This window comes from Pimephales promelas, chromosome 15 (genome assembly GCF_988280905.1).
Source record: "Pimephales promelas chromosome 15, fPimPro1.hap1.1, whole genome shotgun sequence".
Taxonomy (NCBI): domain Eukaryota; kingdom Metazoa; phylum Chordata; class Actinopteri; order Cypriniformes; family Leuciscidae; genus Pimephales; species Pimephales promelas.
This window is the reverse complement of record NC_142783.1, coordinates 31700422-31718727: the sequence shown is the minus strand read 5'-3', so window position 1 is coordinate 31718727 and position 18306 is coordinate 31700422. Positions and strand designations below refer to the sequence as shown.

General features: G+C 35.6%; 2 protein-coding genes and 1 long non-coding RNA gene across 4 annotated transcripts; 1 reads left to right on the top strand and 2 right to left on the bottom strand.

Annotated features, from left to right (window-relative positions):
- The first annotated feature begins 1362 nt into the window (after positions 1-1362).
- Positions 1363-14470, top strand: reep1 (receptor accessory protein 1). Its single transcript, XM_039666400.2, has 8 exons — positions 1363-1451; positions 5110-5182; positions 5269-5345; positions 5502-5622; positions 6191-6304; positions 7981-8152; positions 8621-8874; positions 11299-14470. Exons 1-8 carry the CDS (start codon positions 1420-1422, stop codon positions 11374-11376), a joined length of 921 nt encoding a protein of 306 aa, XP_039522334.2. The 5' UTR covers positions 1363-1419; the 3' UTR covers positions 11377-14470.
- On the bottom strand, positions 12287-15962 carry LOC148973592 (uncharacterized). The gene is made up of 2 exons (XR_016146721.1): positions 15131-15962; positions 12287-12708 (listed from the first exon to the last, which is right to left on the bottom strand). It is a non-coding gene; the product is annotated as an uncharacterized LOC148973592 (long non-coding RNA).
- Positions 15963-16334: 372 nt separating this feature from the next.
- On the bottom strand, positions 16335-18153 carry mrpl35 (mitochondrial ribosomal protein L35). 2 transcript variants are annotated; one of them, XM_039666427.2, is made up of 4 exons: positions 18014-18153; positions 17291-17450; positions 16717-16861; positions 16335-16582 (listed from the first exon to the last, which is right to left on the bottom strand). In XM_039666427.2, exons 1-4 carry the CDS (start codon positions 18033-18035, stop codon positions 16394-16396), a joined length of 516 nt encoding a protein of 171 aa, XP_039522361.2. In that variant the 5' UTR covers positions 18036-18153; the 3' UTR covers positions 16335-16393. The 2 variants fall into 2 exon arrangements, with proteins under 2 accessions (XP_039522361.2, XP_039522356.2); XM_039666422.2 differs by having other exon boundaries at positions 18005-18097.
- Between the last annotated feature and the right edge of the window lie 153 nt (positions 18154-18306).

Here is an 18306-nt window from a genome sequence, read left to right as displayed (position 1 = left end):
TCAAGTCTCAATATGTTGGCTAATGAACCAAATTCATTCGTTTTGCTTCATTTCATACCTTTGCTGTTGTGGGAAAACATTCACATCTAATGCACTCAAATTTGTAAGTGGGGAAAATATGCTGGTAACACTAATAAAATTTTATAGGCAAAAAGGCAATTTCACATCATTGATAAAACAGTGTTGTATTGTATCTGTTAAGGTCTTTTATAAGTTATGTAGTGCTTCTACAGTAATGCAAAAGCCCTTGTTGACTATGTTATTGCCTGGTGTTTTATTCAGGATTCTCAGAGGGTTATTTTACCTACTTCAGTCTCTCTCCCTTTGACTCCCTCCCTGTCTACTCACCCAAAGCTTTGTGAAGGAAACCCGATCTTTAGACTCTTTTCACTTTGAATCTGGGTTACTCCTCTATAGAAGGTCTGTTTAATGCACAAAGATGAACATTTAAGCTTCAACGAGGGTGTTTAGAGTTTTTTAAATAGCATTTGAAACCCACCCAAATACTTAGTAGTAATCAACTATTACTTAATATATATATATAGTATTCGTGTCTCAAAATGAATGTTAATGCATGTGATTATTTTTTTCAGTTTAACACGTTACAAATATTTAACGCAGCATCCGTTTTTCCCATCAGACTTTGACTTTCTGTCTGTCATTAATAATAATCAAAGTATTAAAGAGAAATAGAAAATCACTCTCTGGTCTTGACTGAATAACTTTTGTTACTTTAATAAGGATTTAATTTATTATTTATGCAGTGAAGACTGTGAAGTGTTTGATAACTTCATTAAATTTTCAGTTAGACCTACCTGAAAACTTAAAACACTACAAGATTACATGGGTCAAAACAACAAAAACTGTAACTTTTTGTGCATTGTGATAGTGCAAATAAAAATCTGACCAGGTTTGACTTATAGAAAAAAAGGTGAGCCCTGGCCTGTGATATTAAAGCAGGCACAGCTAAAGTTATTATAATGGGTTTATAGGAATATTGTTTTAAGTTCAGTTGAATTCAAAAATATGTTTTTTAAACCCTAAATGTTAAATAGATGTTAAAAGATATACATTTAAATTTAAATCTTTTAATTATACTGTAAGTATAGCCTACTCAATTAATGAATGGATATAATTATTATTGTACGATTAATTCGTTATTTTTTTTAATCGATTGACAGCATAGCCTATATACCTGGCTTATACATATATGTTATGCGTATAAAAGCATAATAATAATGACCCTTTTCACTACTGTTACTTAATATATATCTATTTTGGGACATATAAGTTGTTATTTTTGCCCATTATCTAGACGCCACATGTTGAGGTCAGTGCGCATGCGCAGTCGCGTCTGTCTGTCAAGCGCTCAGTCTGAAGGAAACTCCTCCCTGCTGACAACACGCCGCTCGCAGCGCAATGGTCTCCTGGATTATTTCTAGGCTTGTGGTGTAAGTCTTCATTCTGCTCTTTACAGCATTTTCACTGGGATGAGAATGAGAATGCTTGATCCTTATATAAATATGTTGTTTTTCAGATTTTTTTTAATTTTTTTTGGTGCGATAATGCAAGGGTTTCTCTTAATTCTAGGCAGAACATAATCACATATGGTTATGAGGTTATGAATCAGGCCAGATTCGTCCTGATTATTAGTCTTTTGATTATTTGTGTTTACGTGTTGAACGGTTATTACAAAGGCTGACTGTACACTTGCAAGCTAAGGGAAACGGATCCTAAATGAGAATCTGACACCAGTGACACGGTGAATTATGCAGGATATAAAAACAGTTTTAGCTCAGCTCACATTTTATTCAATTGCATAGGCTAATTCAGTAAAAATGCACAAAATAGGATTCGATTTCGAATGTTGAATTTGTTGTTTGGAATCGAGCAGGTCTTTGATGTGTCAGTAGATAATGGAAAGACAATGGGATGGTCAACCAGCTGATGACCACTAACGTGTGGGTTTTTCACCATTTGTTTTATTTTTAACCATCGCTATTATTGACTTAACATTTGCGTGTCAATGTATTCCGCGTAAATATCTTATTTGTAATAGCGCTTCACGTCAATCCTCTTGCTGTGTGTGCAACATCTCTAAATAGCTGTTCAATTCATTTTAGATCACAATATCCGATGACACTGCACATATGCCAACACTTGTGTAGTAAACTAGCTGTGTGAAGAGTCTAATAATAAACGACAAATGCAACAAAGCTGTGTTTGCGCCCTAGATAGTCTACACTATTTAGTCGGTCATGTTTTGTTTTGTGGGTCAGGAGTGACTCCGGATTCGGGTCATTTGATCGGGTCAGAGGCGCAGCTGTTGCTGGGCTGGTTTGTTGGGAGAAAGAGAGGACACTGGAATAGAGCTAAACTCAAACGCTTAAACACAGGTGCAGGACACTTCTTTTAGCTATCTAGCACTTTTCAGAAACCCATTTAACCTATACAGTGCAAACGCTATTCGTTCCGTCCCATTGGCTTGTGATGTTTTCTTTGCGCCCTTGACGAGCATTTAGGCTGTTTGTCAAGTCTATTTTTATCAAGCTTGCAGAATGTAAACCTGGAATATAAACGGGGTCGTACAGATCTGTCGCCTGTTTATGTGCTACAATGGCGCTGCAATACAACAAGAATTGAAACAAATATATTCTTGGCTGATTAAAGGAGACTCCAGGCCTACTAAAGGGAGGTTATCTCAAATATCAATAATGGAAAGGGAGTGGAGCGGTTTCCTTTCAGGGAAGTGGACCTAGGGAATTATAACCGGCTATTGTTATGTAATTTTTAATATTGTAAATCATGTAACCGTCTTTAAATTATCTTACGAATAAACTCTAGAACTTTAAAACCATGTTATTTCTGAGGAGATCTTAGTACATGCGCAAATGAGGTAATACAAGCAATGATGTCATTTTGACGAATTTTCTCCTGGGAGAATGGGGATAGTTGGGTAACACTTTATTTTACAGCGTCATTGCTACATATGTATCATGCAATTACTGTAGTAATAATAACTAAAAAATATGCAAAATTAAATGCAACTAACCTTAAACCAAACCAACCACTAATCCTAACCCTATGAGTACATGTACTTATTACTCATGTATTATTACAGTTTAACAAAGGCACCTTTTTGAATATCAATAATTCACTATTATTTCTCAGAGGGGGGTATGGGGTAATAGGCTACCTATTGACACTGATCAGCAGAATATACATTTTTTTACATTTTAATCTACAATATATATACAGTATATATATATATATATATATATATATATATAGTTTAAACAATGAAATGTGAGAAAATAACTTATAAATAAGATAAGATAACTTGTAAATAAGATATTCAATAGCTTTCAGCAAAATTTTGAAATTCATAAAATAGAACAGATATACATATACTATATACATTTATGTAGAAAAAGAGCAGAATCAATGAGCAGCAGACTTTATTCAATAACAAACTCAAAATAACAAAATACTATCAGAAATCTCAAAATAAGAATGGAACGACCATCAAACATGAGAACGGAACAAAGAATGACCGAAAACAAGCCCTATATCAAAGTTAACAAGGGGAGGAAACAAGAAACAGGTGAGGTGGATTAATCAAACAATGAATAACCATAGGAGCTAATTCAAACAAAGGAAACAAAACAATGATACAAAGAAAACCCATCATAGGGGTTTCAACACGGTTTTCAACTAAAAACTGAGAACTTTTTATGCATTTTGGCTGTGCATTTATCAGACAACAGCATTTTGGGGCCCTAAAAACCCAGACTTTTGAAAACGGTGACTACATGCGCATGCGTTTTACATGTTTAGTCTATTGGCTGAATAGTTTTCTTTACAAAGTGACATCGCCAGCTACTGGCCTGAGAGTATAATAGTGCATTTTTAATCGTTTACGCGGATCCGTGTAAACGGGGATTGTTTTGACAATGTTGTCATCTGTAAAGGAAAGTTTGCGTTTTCAGCACGGTTGTTATGTAAACCTTCCCTAAAAGTCCAACTCAAACACACATAAGACCTAATGTGACAAATGACAACTTGTCCCTTACAAATATGATGTATTGCCTGATAAATGAAAAATACCCTTGTCCTTTTCTGTCTGTTTTCCACTTGTCTCTGTTTATCTTAAAGGGATAGTTCACTTTGAAATTAATTTTTGATATGTTTTAGCTTACCTCAAGCGTATCCAAGATGTAGGTGTCTTTGTTTCCGCAGTAGTTTCAATTTTGATATTTTTAGGTCAAACCGTTCTTGTCTGTCAGTCATATAATGCAGGTCTATGGTCACCACCTCAAAGAGCATGCACAGAGAAGTCCAAATTAAACATGATTTAATGACTCGTAAATGTAAGTACACATTGATGGCCTAAGACACGAAACGAGCGGTTTGTGTGAGAAAACGAACAGTATTTAATATCGTTTTTTCCTCGTGTAATCACAGTCACGTCCAAGTGATCTGAGGGCGCGGGCTATTCGGTCTGCGCAAGCGCTGGAAAGAGGCGGAAGAGATCTCTTGCGCGTGTACATCACTCATTGTTTACACAGAGATTTCGAAAGTGTTATCCTTCACTTTGAAGATCTAAACATATTTAGATACACAGGAAATTGCAATGGAAGACGATTTCGATATATCAACAGACAACGTTGATTTTTTTTCACAACCGTGCGAGAGATCACTTCCGCCTCTTTCCAGCGCTTGCGCAGACCGAAGCGGCCGTGCCCTCAGATCACTTGGACGTGGCTGTGGTTACAAGAGGTAAAAACGATATAAATACTGTTCGTTTTCTCACACAAACCGCTCGTTTCATGTCTTAGGCCATCAATGTGTACTTACATTTACGAGTCATTAAATCATATTTAATTTGGAGTTCTCTGTGCATGCTCTTTGAGGTGGTGACCATAGACCTGCATTATATGACTGACAGACAAGAACGGTTTGACCTGAAAAATATCAAAATTTACTTTTTTTTACTGCGGAAACAAAGACCCCCCACATCTTGGATGCCCTTGAGGTAAGCTAAAACATACCAAAAATGAATTTCAAAGTGAACTATCCCTTTAAGCATGTTTGTTGCATTTTTCACAGGCTCATATTTGGTACCCTTTACCCGGCATACTCCTCTTATAAAGCTGTTAAGTCAAAAGATGTGAGAGAATATGTAAGTACAGCTCAGATATGTTTCAGTTGAGCTTATTAACCTTCTTTTTTTGCCTGCTGATTTCTAAACTGCTTTATTCCAAACAGGTGAAATGGATGATGTACTGGATAATATTTGCACTTTTTACTACAGTTGAAGTGATTACTGACATCTTTCTGTGCTGGTAAGGACATGCGTCATTGCTTTGCTCATTTCCTATTGTTAGGACTTACTCATATTTTCATTTCTGCTGATGCAAATGGCGGTTTGATGTGGGCATTAACCACCGTGACACATGAGCGCATGATTGTATTTTATTGTCTTTTATTGTGTTTTGAAGGCTCCCATTCTACTATGAGCTCAAAATTGCCTTTGTCGTGTGGTTACTTTCCCCGTACACAAAGGGATCCAGTGTCCTGTATAGAAAATTTGTCCACCCTACACTCTCCTCTAAGGAGAAGGTAATGTATTTGATCCCTTTTGTTCCTTTGTGATGATCTATTTATTTTTATATATAAAAATAATTTAAAAAAAATAATAAAAATGATTTTTATATAATACTGTATATTTTAAAAATATCAAAAGATACTATAGAGCTTTCACTAATACATTTAATTTTTTAATATAAAAATTACTTTTTAAAGCATTTCTATTCTACATGTTAAACAAACATCATCCTTAACAGCTGTGGAGAATCTTTCTGTTTTAATGCTAAGAAAGTGAATTGTTAGAGTCAAGGAGGAAGTGCACATTTGACTCTTTTTCCTGTAACCTGCTTGACTGAGGATGAGCATTGGTAAGGAAATGGTATACTGTGATTTTCCACTTTCCTCTTCTCTTGAGGCAGGAAATTCATCAGAAGGACAAGTACATTTGATAAACACTAAAAAACAAAGCAAAATGAAAACTATTCAAATGTTCTTTTGCTCATAGAAAGTTAAACACGATGCTGATCTGACAGTGTACAATGAAACGAATCAGTTCCGTTGTCCATAAAGCATATGTGAAATATTCATGTCTCTTTCTCAGGACATCGATGAATACCTTTGCCAAGCAAAAGATAAAAGCTATGACACCCTGGTGCATTTTGGAAGGAGAGGCCTGAATGTGGCAGCAACAGCCGCAGTAATGGCTGCCACCAAGGTAATCGAGTGCTCTCATCTAGTTGTTAAAAGGAAATGACACTTCCATGAAAAAGTACAAAGGCTTAAAGCTCTTGAAGTGTGTTGTCACGAGTCTGTTACTTAAATGACCAAATTCTGAATATAGCTTTGTGTGGTTTCAGTATTGTCTAGTAATAAACAGTAAAAAAAACATGAATGCGTACATAAAAATTTAAATTTAGGTTACACTTTATTTGAAGGTGTCATTGTTACACTGTAATTATACATTTAAGTACTGACTAATATTAGGTTAATACATGTAGTTACTATAGGGTTAGGGTTTGGTTTAGTTGCATGTAATTATGCATAATTTATAGTTATAACTATAGTAACTGCATGTAACAATGACACTAAAATAAAGTTAAAACTAAAGTAAAAAAAGTTTAAATTGGTTGCAAATTTACCCTAAATAAAGCTATGACTTATAGACTAGCTTCTTTGAGACAAAATGGCTTTCAGACAAAACTAGATATTGATAAAAATATATAGGCTATTTTCGATAAATTATAAAAAATAGAATAAATGTTTATTTGATCATTTATTTTTAAGGGAAGGATTGTTAAGGGAATTACATAGTTTAATAAGAAAAAACGGTGGATTATCGCTTTAAAAGTATCATCATTTTTTGGTACATTTTAAACTAAAGATTCAACACAAAAAAAGCCCAATGAGGGTGTTCAACCCAAGCTTATAATCGTTTACGAAAACTAACGAAAAAACGAAACTAGATGGGAAAAAACATTGTCGTTAACTGAAATAAAAATAAAAACGAGCCATTACAAAAAAAAAAAACTATAACCAACTAAAACTGTAATGTGTGTTTGCAAAACTAGCTAAAATAAAATACAATTATAGAGCAAATGTCCTTAGTTTTCGTCTTTGTCAATGTCTTTCATTTTAACGTTATTTAAAACCTGCATGTAAAGCTGTGGGATTTTTATATATAGAAGATATATAGATTGTTGGTATGGTAAAGGAATTTCACATTGTAGGCTACATTTTATGTACTGGTTTTAATGTTGAATAGATATTTCTAAAATTGTATGATGTTTTTGTTGAGTTATTATTACACAATTCTTTTTCTGACCTTTTTCATAACCCAAACTACGAAAAAGACTAAAACTAACACTAAAACTAATAAAAACTAAACATTTTCAAAAAATGGGAACTAAACTAAACTAGTAAACCCACTTTTAAAACTAATTAAAACTAAACTGAATTTGAAAACAAAAATTCAAAACGAAATAAAAAAAAACTAATAAAAAATGCAAAGCTATAATAACCTTGGTTCAATCACAAAAGTTTTTTAAGAAAAGAAGGAAAAGTTGGCACAGTCACCAGCTCTGAAATGTTCTCACCACAGGTGACGCTTCGAGCATAGTGGCTCTTCATCAGACAATACATTTTAACCTGTACATCAACTGAGTGTTAGTTTAATTTTACATAATATAAGTTTCATTTGAAGTGAATATTTACTATAGGCCTAAACCTTATCGTAATTTAAACAGGCTAGATAAACAAAAATTAACTACTTCAACATCATCATGCTCCTTTTCTACAAACAAAACAGATTGTTGACGATAGTCTAGTTCACAGCATGACAGTATTTAGACGTTCTTAAGGAGTTGCATCTGACTCTCCGTGTTCTCGATCCAGGGTCAAGGCGTTCTCTCTGAGAGACTTCGCAGTTTCAGCATGCAGGACCTGTCATCTTTCCAGGCAGAAGGCCAGGCGAAGAATGCAAGTTCTGTAACCACTCAACCTGCAGACACGCAGCACAGGACACGCACCATGATGCGCAGCAAATCAGAGGCCGGTTACAGCAAGGGTAAGCGATGCCCAGCCAAGTGATCAGTGCTCCTCTTAACCCTTTGAAGAAGATCCTATACCGGCCAATCAGATTTCTGCTAATCCTGTTTGGTTTAGCTGCTTCTCTCAATCATCCCTTACATGTAATTAATCCTTAACCCGAGTGCTGTAGCCCTGCCAATGTCCTGGGTAAATGTTTGAAATTGAAAATTGTTTATTGTTTTCTAATCTTCATTTACTCCTATGACACATTACTGTGATTCAGTGAAAGGATCGTTAAAAAAAAAACTCTTAAAGGGATAGTTCACCCAAAAATCATTATTCAACATCATGTTGAATCCACTGTCTCTGTTGAGTCATCTGTTGAGATTTTCAAGTCTTCCATAATAAAATGTATAATGTATAAACACTTTGACACACCAGTAATATCTCTTCAGAGTTTAAAGGCAGTGGTGTCACAGTCTTTGTTTTGATTGTCATGGTACAGGCCATGATTTTGACATGATCGAATATGAGATGTTGAACGTGGAGCCTCCTGGCCCGCTGATTCCCACACCAACCCCGACCCAATCGCAGGCCGCTTTGCCGCAACCTGATCCCACGACTCCACAGCTTTCCCCCCCTGAGTCCTTCGAGGATAAATCCGCACCCCCGCCTGTACCCTTAGAGGAGGCCCAGGAGAAGGAGGAGTTTGCCTCGTCTGCTTCACTCCAGTTCAGATTTAAGAGGCGTGCCCCTGAGGTACCCCTGCGTTCGGATGGCTAGCTGTTGACTTGCCCGGCTGCGCTGGGGCTCGGTTGTGACTAACCTTCTCAAGCACTCACCAAGAGTCTAACACTCTTACCTCAGGTCACGGTTAGCATTGGTTTGCAGTGAGTCATAAGGAAAAGACATGGCTGCTAGCTGTGTTGTGACTAACCTGCTCAATCACTAACCAACGCTGCCGTTGAGAGTCAATCGAGTCACGCCTTGAGCAAATGACGTCTCAGTACACCTACCATTAAGAACTGTTGACTTACACTGGAAGAGTTACAAAGGCAATCCGTTCACTGCAAGACAATCGGTCTATAAATGGAGTTAAGCACTGTGGGCGTCCTGTGATAATGATTGTAAGAGCACCATAACGTCATAACAGTATAGTTAAGATCACTCTGCTGCCTTTTACATGTTTGGAAGGACCAGACTAGCATTTAAACAAACATTACATATAGAGGGAATGCATTGACGTCACTTTCCCGCCGGAAAAAAACCCCTCAGCCTGACTGAGTGGCAAAAGATCTGACTGGATTTAATAGGGGAAACTGCAAAAATGCGACTAAAACGAACAATTTTATCAATTTAAACTAAATTTTGGACTCAATATAGTGCTCCTTACAACTTACAATCAGGCTAATTTGCAAATTCATAGAACCGCGTATACTAAATAAGGCAAGAGTGTATAGTTACATTCAAGCTATTTTAACCCTCAGGTGCTCTTTGGTCATTTCTGAAATTTTAAAAATCACAGCTTCATCGGAATGTTATGAAACTAGGTGACTTTTATGGCATTATGTATGTGAATACAAAAAAAATTGAGGTCATGATCTGAGCATGCTAAGTGGTCATAAAAAAATAGTCACACTTGTGGTCTTCGGTCAAAAATGACCGACCCATAGGAAATGAATGGGAAATTGACACAAAAAAAAAATTCTCTGAATATTTGTATGTGCAATCTACAAATCGGCCACAATTCTAAAAAAAAAAAAGTACACCTTTTATAGACATACACACCAATAAATTTTGATTACAAAAAGTATGTTTTGAATTTTTAAAAATCACAGCTTCATCGCGATGTTACGAAACTTGGTGACTTTTATGGCATTATGTATGTGAACACACAAAAAAATTGAGGTCATGATCTGAGCATGCTAAGTGGTCTTAAAAAAATTAGTCACACTTGTGGTCTTTGGTCAAAAATGACCCCCATAGGAAATGAATGGGAAATTGACAAAAACACAAAAATTCACAATTATTTATTTATTTATTTATTTATTTATTTTTTACATTTTTTTTAAATAAAAAATCGTTTTTGAGATTATTTCAACTATATATTCAAATCCACAAAAAAAAAAAAAGTGTTCATAAACATCTGAGGAATTCACATGCTTCTCCATAGAGAGCTGTACATGCCATCTAGTGGTTACACCATGATCCTACGCTTTTTCTCTATACTGTAACCAGATGGTTCAAATTTTCTTCAAAAATTTTTTTTTTGAAGGCCTAGACTCTATATTAAACTAATATACTGCATTAATAATTTTTTTGAAAAAAATAATATATATATAGAAAAATATATAGATTTTTCCATGGCAAAAATAGACAATAAATATTGCATAAATATTAATAAATTCAATCAAATTGTCTCAAAATACTAAATTACAAAGAATAAATATTATAGAACAAAAATAAATTGCATTGGTTTTACTGGGATGGAGGAAATTTAATTTTTAGGTGTCCGGTCACTTTTGACCAGGAAGATAACAAGTGTGACTCCGAAACGAAGAGCACCTGAGGGTTAAGGCATAACACATTTTTTTCAATACATTTTTTTTTAATATGCCATTTTGATGATCAGGGGTTAAAATGATTGACTACAGGGGGACAAGTCTCTTATCGGTCTGATTTACTAAGCTCTGCATAAAATGAACAAAACAGGTGCTACAATTACAAAAATAAAATATCATATATTATAAAGATACTTCATATTTAATGGTATTGTTAATTGCATTTAATTGATTACACCTTCATTAAAACATCTGAGTCGATCTACCCTATCGGAAGTCATTTTTTATGACGCTGTTTTGCATATCCCAGCCGGTTCACAAGAGAATACCAGCTCTTTTTTCACATCAAGCATTGCGTACACTTGCTAAATGGTGCCAAAATGTGTGAACCAAAGCCGGTACACCAGTTTAACACCTGACTAAGCTAACTGACTAAAAACCTTTGCACACAAAGCATGTTCAGTCATGCATTCCCAAAAGATGTAGGTCACGTGTTTGTCTTTCCTTGGATTGACACATCACAGATGTCCTTACTCATGTTGACCTGATCATGTTTATTTCGTGAACAGTAAACATGAAGTGTGCATTTCGCCTGACATATTCTCTTGTCTCTCTCTCTCAGCCTCCTCCTAGATCCCTAAGACCTTTCACCCGATCCAGATCAAAGAACGCCCTTTCTTCAGACCCCGAAGCCATGTGACTTTGCATATGAGAGCGCTTTAGCTGTCTAACCTGCAACACGAGGAGACGCAACAGGAGAAGGAAGGCAGAGGGGGAAAGGGAATGCAGCCAAAATGTTCAAATATTGAAAAGCAGCCTTGCTCTGTAATGAGGTAACCAAAGCGATGTGCAACCTTTCGCTTCTGATGTATTTAGGCAACACATCTGTGTACATACCGCTGCTCTGAGACTCTGTTAGGGTTATTGAACTTGTTTTGTACATATTTATGAAATGTTTGGGTGTTGATTATTTGTTTGATTTCTTTGTATGATTCTGGGAGAAACAAACGCATTGCATGTCACTGGTCCTATGTCACCATAATTACTTATGGTTTATGAGCATACTTTATTTTTGTGGACGCTGCACTCATTTCCGCCCCAACTCAACAACTACTGGGAAGCAAAGCGTTTCTGAACCAATTTTTCTTAGAACAATAGTTCTTAGATGGTTGGTGTGTTTGGCAAACATAACATTTATTTCACGATATATGTTGCCTGCATGTTCTTCTGTTGAGAGGGACTTAAAACAAGCTTGTAGTTAAACCAAATTAAAGTTATTTATTACAATGCCTGACATGATATATGATTTAAAATAGATGGACATAGTGCAATCGATTTTACAATTCTGCTAAACTTTCAATAGTTCAGCCATAAACTATATATATATATATATATATATATATAGTTATTCAATAACCATCTTGTTAAAAATACACTCACAAAAGAAAAGCTTTTCCAGACCGAAAGAGGCAATTATGTTGATAGTTGTTTATGGACATTTTTGTTTTACTTCATTACTTTCATTATTAGGCATGTACAGTGTTTTTTTTTATAGAAACCTTTCAAAACATGGCATTTTTAACTTTTTAAGCCTTTAAACTTTTTTTCTCTCTCTTTGTTGGCTTCTTAAAGGGATAGTTCCCCCAAAAATGAAAATTCTGTCAGAATGGAGAAGGAACTAACCTTTTAAACCTCTTCAGTTGCTTGATGTTGCATGTATTAACAATGACAATTTGAATGTTTCTCACATTTTTTGGCCTCCACTTTCTGTGCGTGTTCAGTATTAAAGTACCTTATCAGTTGAGCAGGCATTAGTGGTGATTTGGTACAACACAAAGCGGGTCCTTCACTCCATGTAGTGTCATTTTACTTTTGTAGCATTTAGGAATCATATGTGGGATTATTACACTAGCTTAGCATGTATCACAGAGAAACTCACAGTTTGTCGTGTCATTCCCGATCACAGTCGAGTGTATTGGAGTCACTTAGAGCTGTAAATCTCTCTCATGGAGGAGGCAGAAGTGTATCAACTCTAAAAGAAAACCATAGCAAACACTTAGAGCAGTCTATAGAAAGTGTTTAATACTGTGAAAATGATGACAATCCTAATCTCTTAAACATGCTTTATCAAATTCAAGGTTTTATGTATTTGAGATCTTGTAGCTGTTCAAATGGTTATATCAAACTTCTCTGGAAAAAAAAAATCTGCCTCAGGAACAGTTTGTCTTTTTGTCACAATTGTAATTGTGAAATCATCTACAGCGGAAACTAACAAAAATCATTGGAATAGTGATAATCTGGTTGACGTTCTTATTGTTAGCTTCGCGTTTCCAGTTATTACAGCGAGATTAAAATGCAGCATTTGTTCCTCAATGAGATGGGTATGATTTTATAGTGCTCTAAACCATCTTTGGCCTTTTACAGCAGATAAGAACAGATGACTGTTGCTTCTTTAAATATTCAGGTTAATGTAGTTGTTGATTTTGGTCTTCTATCATTCAGTAGGAAAATATACAGAAATGCTATTATGAAGCCGTGTTAAAGGGATAGTTCACCCAAAAAGGAAAATTCTGTCATAACTTCAAGTTGTTCCAAACCTGTATGAATTAATTTTTTTTGTGCTGAACACAAAAGAAGATGTTTTTAAAAGAATGTTTGTAACCAAACAGTTGATGGGCTCATTGACTTACTATACTATGGAAGTTAATGGGGTCCAAAAACTGTTTGGTTAGGGCTACCCATATTCTTCAAAATGTATTTTGTGTTCAGCAGAAAAAAAAACAACAACTTGAAGTTCAGGAAATTATGACTGAATTTTAATTTTTGGGTGAACTATCCCTTTAATTTTGTCAACATCATTTTTTCACTGACAAAAACGAGACGATAACTACATAAAAACCTAGTAATTTGAACATGCTGATGTACCCGGATGGACACAAGTTAGCATACATTTGATGCATGTCTCATAAAACGTTAAAAAATGTAAACGTCTAGGATAAAGAGAAGAGCAGGCATATGGATAAATCAGCAAAAGCGTGACGAAGTGCGGACAAATACATACAAAATTATGGTTAAATAGCCGTTTTGGCAAGTATTTACATAGGCTAAACATAGTCGGTTATGTCTTAAGTGACCGTAATATGATAACATGAACATAATATGATAATATAAAGTATGAACTTAACCCATTTTTGTATTATGGCGCTCCTAAAGGGACATGGCAATGGAAAAAAATATATGAGATGGGAGAAAAAATTATTTCAGTGCTTATGTTGTCTCGCAAATGTTTTGCGTTCACCCTGAGAAAATCTTTGTGTTCACTAGCAATTTTTTTCCATGTCCCTTTCGGGGCTCCGTACTAATATGGCGTTAAGAAAGTGAGACATTATACATGCGTGCTTAATTGTGTCAAATGAAGAAATGTTTTTAAATTCAGGGACTTAAGTAGAGGCTGTGCCTTAAAGACTATTAAAGTCCTGGCTGTCTGTTAAAACCCATTTGAAGCTGAAATAACATCATGTATTTTTGAGTTGAACGTGCCAGGTTTTTCAGAGTAGGAGTCAAAATGTCTTTTCACTATGTATCCTCTTAAAAACATAACAGCTTGCAGCAGCATCTCCATGTTCCACAGCTGTCATGTCTGGCAGGCCAGAATATACTGTGTGTCATTGTTCAAGTCCTTTATTGAATAAATCTTGAGTGAAAAAGACAGAAGTTGATGTAAAAGAGTGAAATCTCTGTTTTAAAAACCTCAATATGTATCAGCATTCAGAAATTAAATGGTGAACGTGAAACCCTGTGTCCTGGTTCTTATTAAATCTGAAAAATACAAGATTTACTTTTATTTCCTTCCCTTATCCGGTTAAAATAATAACAAATAAAATATTAATTCATATGTTTAACATATACAATCTATATGATTATGCATGCAACTATGACTAAAAAACTAATGAAACTAAATCAGCCACATCTTCACTGGCTAAAATGTGTGACTGAACAGTCACACAAGACAACAGAACCATTTAAATCACAAAACATAAAAATGTTCAAATATGCTAATTCTTATTACCAATTGATTAAAAGGGTGGTTTAATCTTTTTTTTTTTTTTTCAACATATACACACAATAATCATCAGAGATGCACGCGATTACATTTGGAAACAGACAAGCTCTGTTTACAAATGCCCCAAGCAAAGATATCCCCTCAATTTTATAAACTTTTATAAACCCAGCCAGTATAATCACAATGAACACATCCAAAATTATTTAACATAGCCTATATAACAACTGCAAAGGGTCTAATTTCTAAACAAACTGAACTAAATCCATAAACTCCGGCACAATTTGCATATTTTTAAAATCTCAAAACAGACGTGACATCCCGAACCGCACATCAATTGGATGCCGACCGCGTTTTTCGCTTGATATTTGCATAAAGTCAAGAAATGGCCAACCTTTTTGACGCTTTTGGTCGCTCTCTCAACGTTGTCTACATTCTCCGGTCCGCTGTCAATCCCATAATGCAATGCGCGAGCGTGAAGCTCGACTTCCATTGAAAACGCTCGCTCGTTACGTTAAAAAATGTAACCACGTACCGTTAAAAAATGTAAATAAAATGTTCACTGCAAATGCTCATTTTTTAAGAGTCTCTGCCGGTGTCTCCTTGTCCAAGCCCGCAGAAATAATCCAAAGTTGCTAGCTAGACGTCCCGACTGTCATGCGCTTCTGTTCTGTGTTTACTTTTTGGCGCAGTAACATTACGACTAAACGGAGTGAAGTATAATTCCGCCGCTGCTGAGAAACTAGTTCCTGTAAATGTAATGCAATCATTGAGAAGAAAAGGATAGTTTGATTTATAACATTATTATCTCAACAGACACTTACATTGATAATCTGGCGTTACAATTGATTTGCTTTTGGTGTACTGTGGAGTGGGTAAAACTGTTTTAATGGCATGCTAAACGTTACCGTTGACTCGCGCTAGCCTAGCGCCGGCGAACTATGCAACTGGGACGACTGGATGAAAATTTTTAAAAACTGTCTCCACTGATAAATAACACTAAGGCTCACTTGGAAATTCCGAACCACCCCTTTAAGCTTCTACAGAGCCCCTAAAGGGACATAGCGGTGGAAAAATATGATACAGGAGGAAACAAAATGAATATATTTCAATGCTTTTGTGTTCCCTCGACAAACTCTTTGGAAGTAAACACAAAGTTTCTCAGGGGAACGCAGAGAACACAAAAGTTCAATATATATATAATAGTTCAAATGCAAAAGCCTCTAAGTGCCATTTGAAATTTTCTTCTAGAATGATCATTTTTATCAAACTTGTATATTTAAGTTCAGTGATTTCACTTAAATGGCAATGGTAATTACCTATTAATTGTTATTTAAGTGAAATTACTGAACTTAAATATACAAGTTTGATAAAAAAATCATCATTAAAGAAGAAAATTTCAAATGGCATTTAGAGGCTTTTGCATCTGAACTCTTCATATATATATGCAGCCATTGTAGAGGATGCACATTTTTCAAATAAATGATTTTTTAAATTTACACAATAGAAATAATTTATTTAGATGCATTTACACATGATGAATCCTCAACCGTGAATTCATACACACGTTTCAATAGAACACAACAGAAATACAGATACACGGATCAGAAACGTCTTTATTGGCTAGCAAATTGAAAAGAATAAGGTTAGCAGGGTTTTACACCTTCAGGTTCACTCTATCATGGTACTTCTGGTACGGGTCGTTGAGGAACCAGTTCCTTCTTTTCCAAAAGGATGTTGTCATTTTGTCCAGCAATTTACACTGAGTTTTATTACAGAACACATGTTCTCTCAGCCGCTTCTTCCGGGCTGCTGACTTCTTCCACAGCTTTTTCTTATATCCCGCCTAAAAACACAACAGCATGATTTAACACACAAAGAACAAGTGTCAGTTTAGGTTATTAAAATAACGTATTTCCAACATGATGCCAGAGAATTGTATTACAGGAGAGCTCTGAACAATATGTGAGCATGCTTTACCTTTCTCCTCACCCACAGGCCACAGTGGAGCCTGAGAAACCTTTGAACCACCGACTTCACAGACTTTCTCTTGCCTTTCCTCAGACTGTAGTAAGTTAAGTTCCTGACTGGCTGGAGCATCAATGAAGGGATGAGGGGAGTTATGCTGCAGAAAACAAAACCTCATCATTACAAAAAGAGCAAATCTTCAGTTAATGCAACTAGACAGGCAGATAAAGCTTTGGAACATATAGTCAAACCTTGGGGAAGGGGCCTCTGATCTAAACCAGGTTGCATTTGTATGGTTTTGTCAACTGTAAACTTACCCTGAAACTCAAGAGTTTGTTCAACTAGCTTCAAGCAACAGACATCTGGGGGGAAATCATTCTAAAGGCCTATTCATGACAAAGGATGATAACTTTAACAATAAAGTTAAAATAATCATTCTTATCCTATGAGAATATGGAAGGACACAGCTATAACAATGGGAACGACATTGTTTAAATCACTTTTAGAAGGATTTTTTTTTCCTGCTGATGAATGATAAAAATATTGACAGCCTGACAAATGTGTAGTTCAACAGGCAATGTCTTACCGACTCAGCAGGCCAGTGTGTTGTGCGGGAGCAGAGTGAACCGGAAGTAGAGGTCCACTGACATGTCTCTGCACTACAGCTGAGAAGCGAGCAGTCTGAGTAAGTCTGACAGCAGGGGTGAGACGGCCTCTGCCTAAAACTGACAAGGGTCTGAGCAAACCTGATCATCAGAGGAGAAACAACTGTAGTTAACAGATTATAGCCACATCAATAGTAGCAAAAACACCCCTTATGAAAATTACTACTGCAAAACATAGAAAACCATGGTAACCACAATAAAAACAATCGTTTTACAACAAAAACGTGGTTACTATAGCTATACTATGGTAACCACAATTTAACCACGGTTTTGCTACACTAACCATAGTTTAGCCATGGCGTTAAAACTGTCATTGTAAGTTACGTTAACCCTTCCGCCAAAAGGTTAGTTTTTGTAAGAGTGGGGGTTTAGTGTTGTCTAATGAAAGATTTTAAAACATCATCACATTCTTCATATGCTAACATATATTGTAACCAAAAATATAGCATTCACGTTGAATAATATAAAATAAACTTTACAAATTCAGTCGTGTACAAACGGTCTCTCGACACATTGTCGCAGACATAAAACCCGTTACACCGGTTTTCCAATGCACACCAACTTTAAGAGTCCATAGAAACTCGCTTTCATTTTAGCAATGTATTTGTGACATTTCAAAAATATGAACATAATACCGAACAGACCTCTCGTCAAGGTGGCCGCCATCTTGAACGCCACTGACGCATCAACTACAGTGGACGGTTTGGACAAAAAGAACGCGCTGCGAGAAAACACGGAGTAGAGGGGTCCAACCAAAACCAACTCGATTGCAACTTGCAAGAAAGCAAATGTACAAAAAATAAATAAATAAATAAAGTTTGTCACCTCCTTTAATTACGCTAAACACTAGATATAGAAAACTACAAAGCAAAGGATGCTGGCTTTGTTTAAACAAATGATTAATAGGCTATAACACTGATATTTAAAAACCAAAATA

What these genes read in the sequence shown, in the direction of transcription:
- mrpl35 (XM_039666422.2), bottom strand. Translation starts at nt 18,035, where the DNA reads ATGGCGGCCACCTTGACGAGAGGTCTGTTCG. An exon ending in CACACTGGCCTGCTGAGTCG is followed by an intron (nt 16,862 to 17,290) that starts GTAAGACATTGC and finishes TGTTTTCTGCAG; the next exon opens with CATAACTCCCCTCATCCCTT. An exon ending in GCCTGTGGGTGAGGAGAAAG is followed by an intron (nt 16,583 to 16,716) that starts GTAAAGCATGCT and finishes TTGTGTTTTTAG; the next exon opens with GCGGGATATAAGAAAAAGCT.
- reep1 (XM_039666400.2), top strand. Translation starts at nt 1,420, where the DNA reads ATGGTCTCCTGGATTATTTCTAGGCTTGTGGT. An exon ending in ATTATTTCTAGGCTTGTGGT is followed by an intron (nt 1,452 to 5,109) that starts GTAAGTCTTCAT and finishes CATTTTTCACAG; the next exon opens with GCTCATATTTGGTACCCTTT. An exon ending in TTAAGAGGCGTGCCCCTGAG is followed by an intron (nt 8,875 to 11,298) that starts GTACCCCTGCGT and finishes TCTCTCTCTCAG; the next exon opens with CCTCCTCCTAGATCCCTAAG.